At 67.8% G+C, this 394-nt stretch overlaps 1 protein-coding gene across 1 annotated transcript in view; it reads right to left on the bottom strand.

Moving 5' to 3' along the window:
- KIF3C (kinesin family member 3C) overlaps positions 1 to 394 on the bottom strand; it is a gene marked incomplete at its 5' end in the record, with an annotated part of 9,561 nt that overhangs the window by 4,234 nt on the left and 4,933 nt on the right. The window contains one exon of the mRNA XM_010131560.1: positions 5 to 61. Coding sequence (XP_010129862.1) covers positions 5 to 61 — 57 coding nt within the window. The remainder of the gene's footprint in view (positions 1 to 4; positions 62 to 394) is intronic.

Here is a 394-nt window from a genome sequence, read left to right as displayed (position 1 = left end):
GCGGCTGGTGGGGTGGGCCAGCATGGGCCACGCCGCCGATGAGCAGCTTGCTCTCCATCGCCTGGGGGGTAGAACAGGGTGGGGGGTCAAAGCATGGCCCTGCCACCACCCCCTCCCAAGAGGTTTGCCCCAGGCTGTCCCCGCCCAGGTGCTCATCCCCGGCCCTGGTCCCTGTCCTGGGCACCTCCTCCTCGAGGGGGTGGGAGCTTTCAGGGGGCTGCACATAGACACCAAAGAGCTCCAGGCTGGCTTGGGGACGTGTGAGTGATGGGACTCCCTCACAGGGAGGTGGTGCAGGGCCGCTGGCGCTGAGCCCGTGCTTCAAGTCCCACTTCCTTCCGCACAGCTGCGAGCCCACGGGAGGCCACGGATGAGCAGCAGTTGCCGGAAACGG

The sequence above is a fragment of the Buceros rhinoceros genome, unplaced genomic scaffold, assembly GCF_000710305.1.
Source record: "Buceros rhinoceros silvestris isolate BGI_N320 unplaced genomic scaffold, ASM71030v1 scaffold16522, whole genome shotgun sequence".
NCBI lineage: Eukaryota > Metazoa > Chordata > Aves > Bucerotiformes > Bucerotidae > Buceros > Buceros rhinoceros.
Note: the sequence above shows the minus strand (reverse complement) of the source record. Positions and strands in the feature narration are given on the sequence as shown.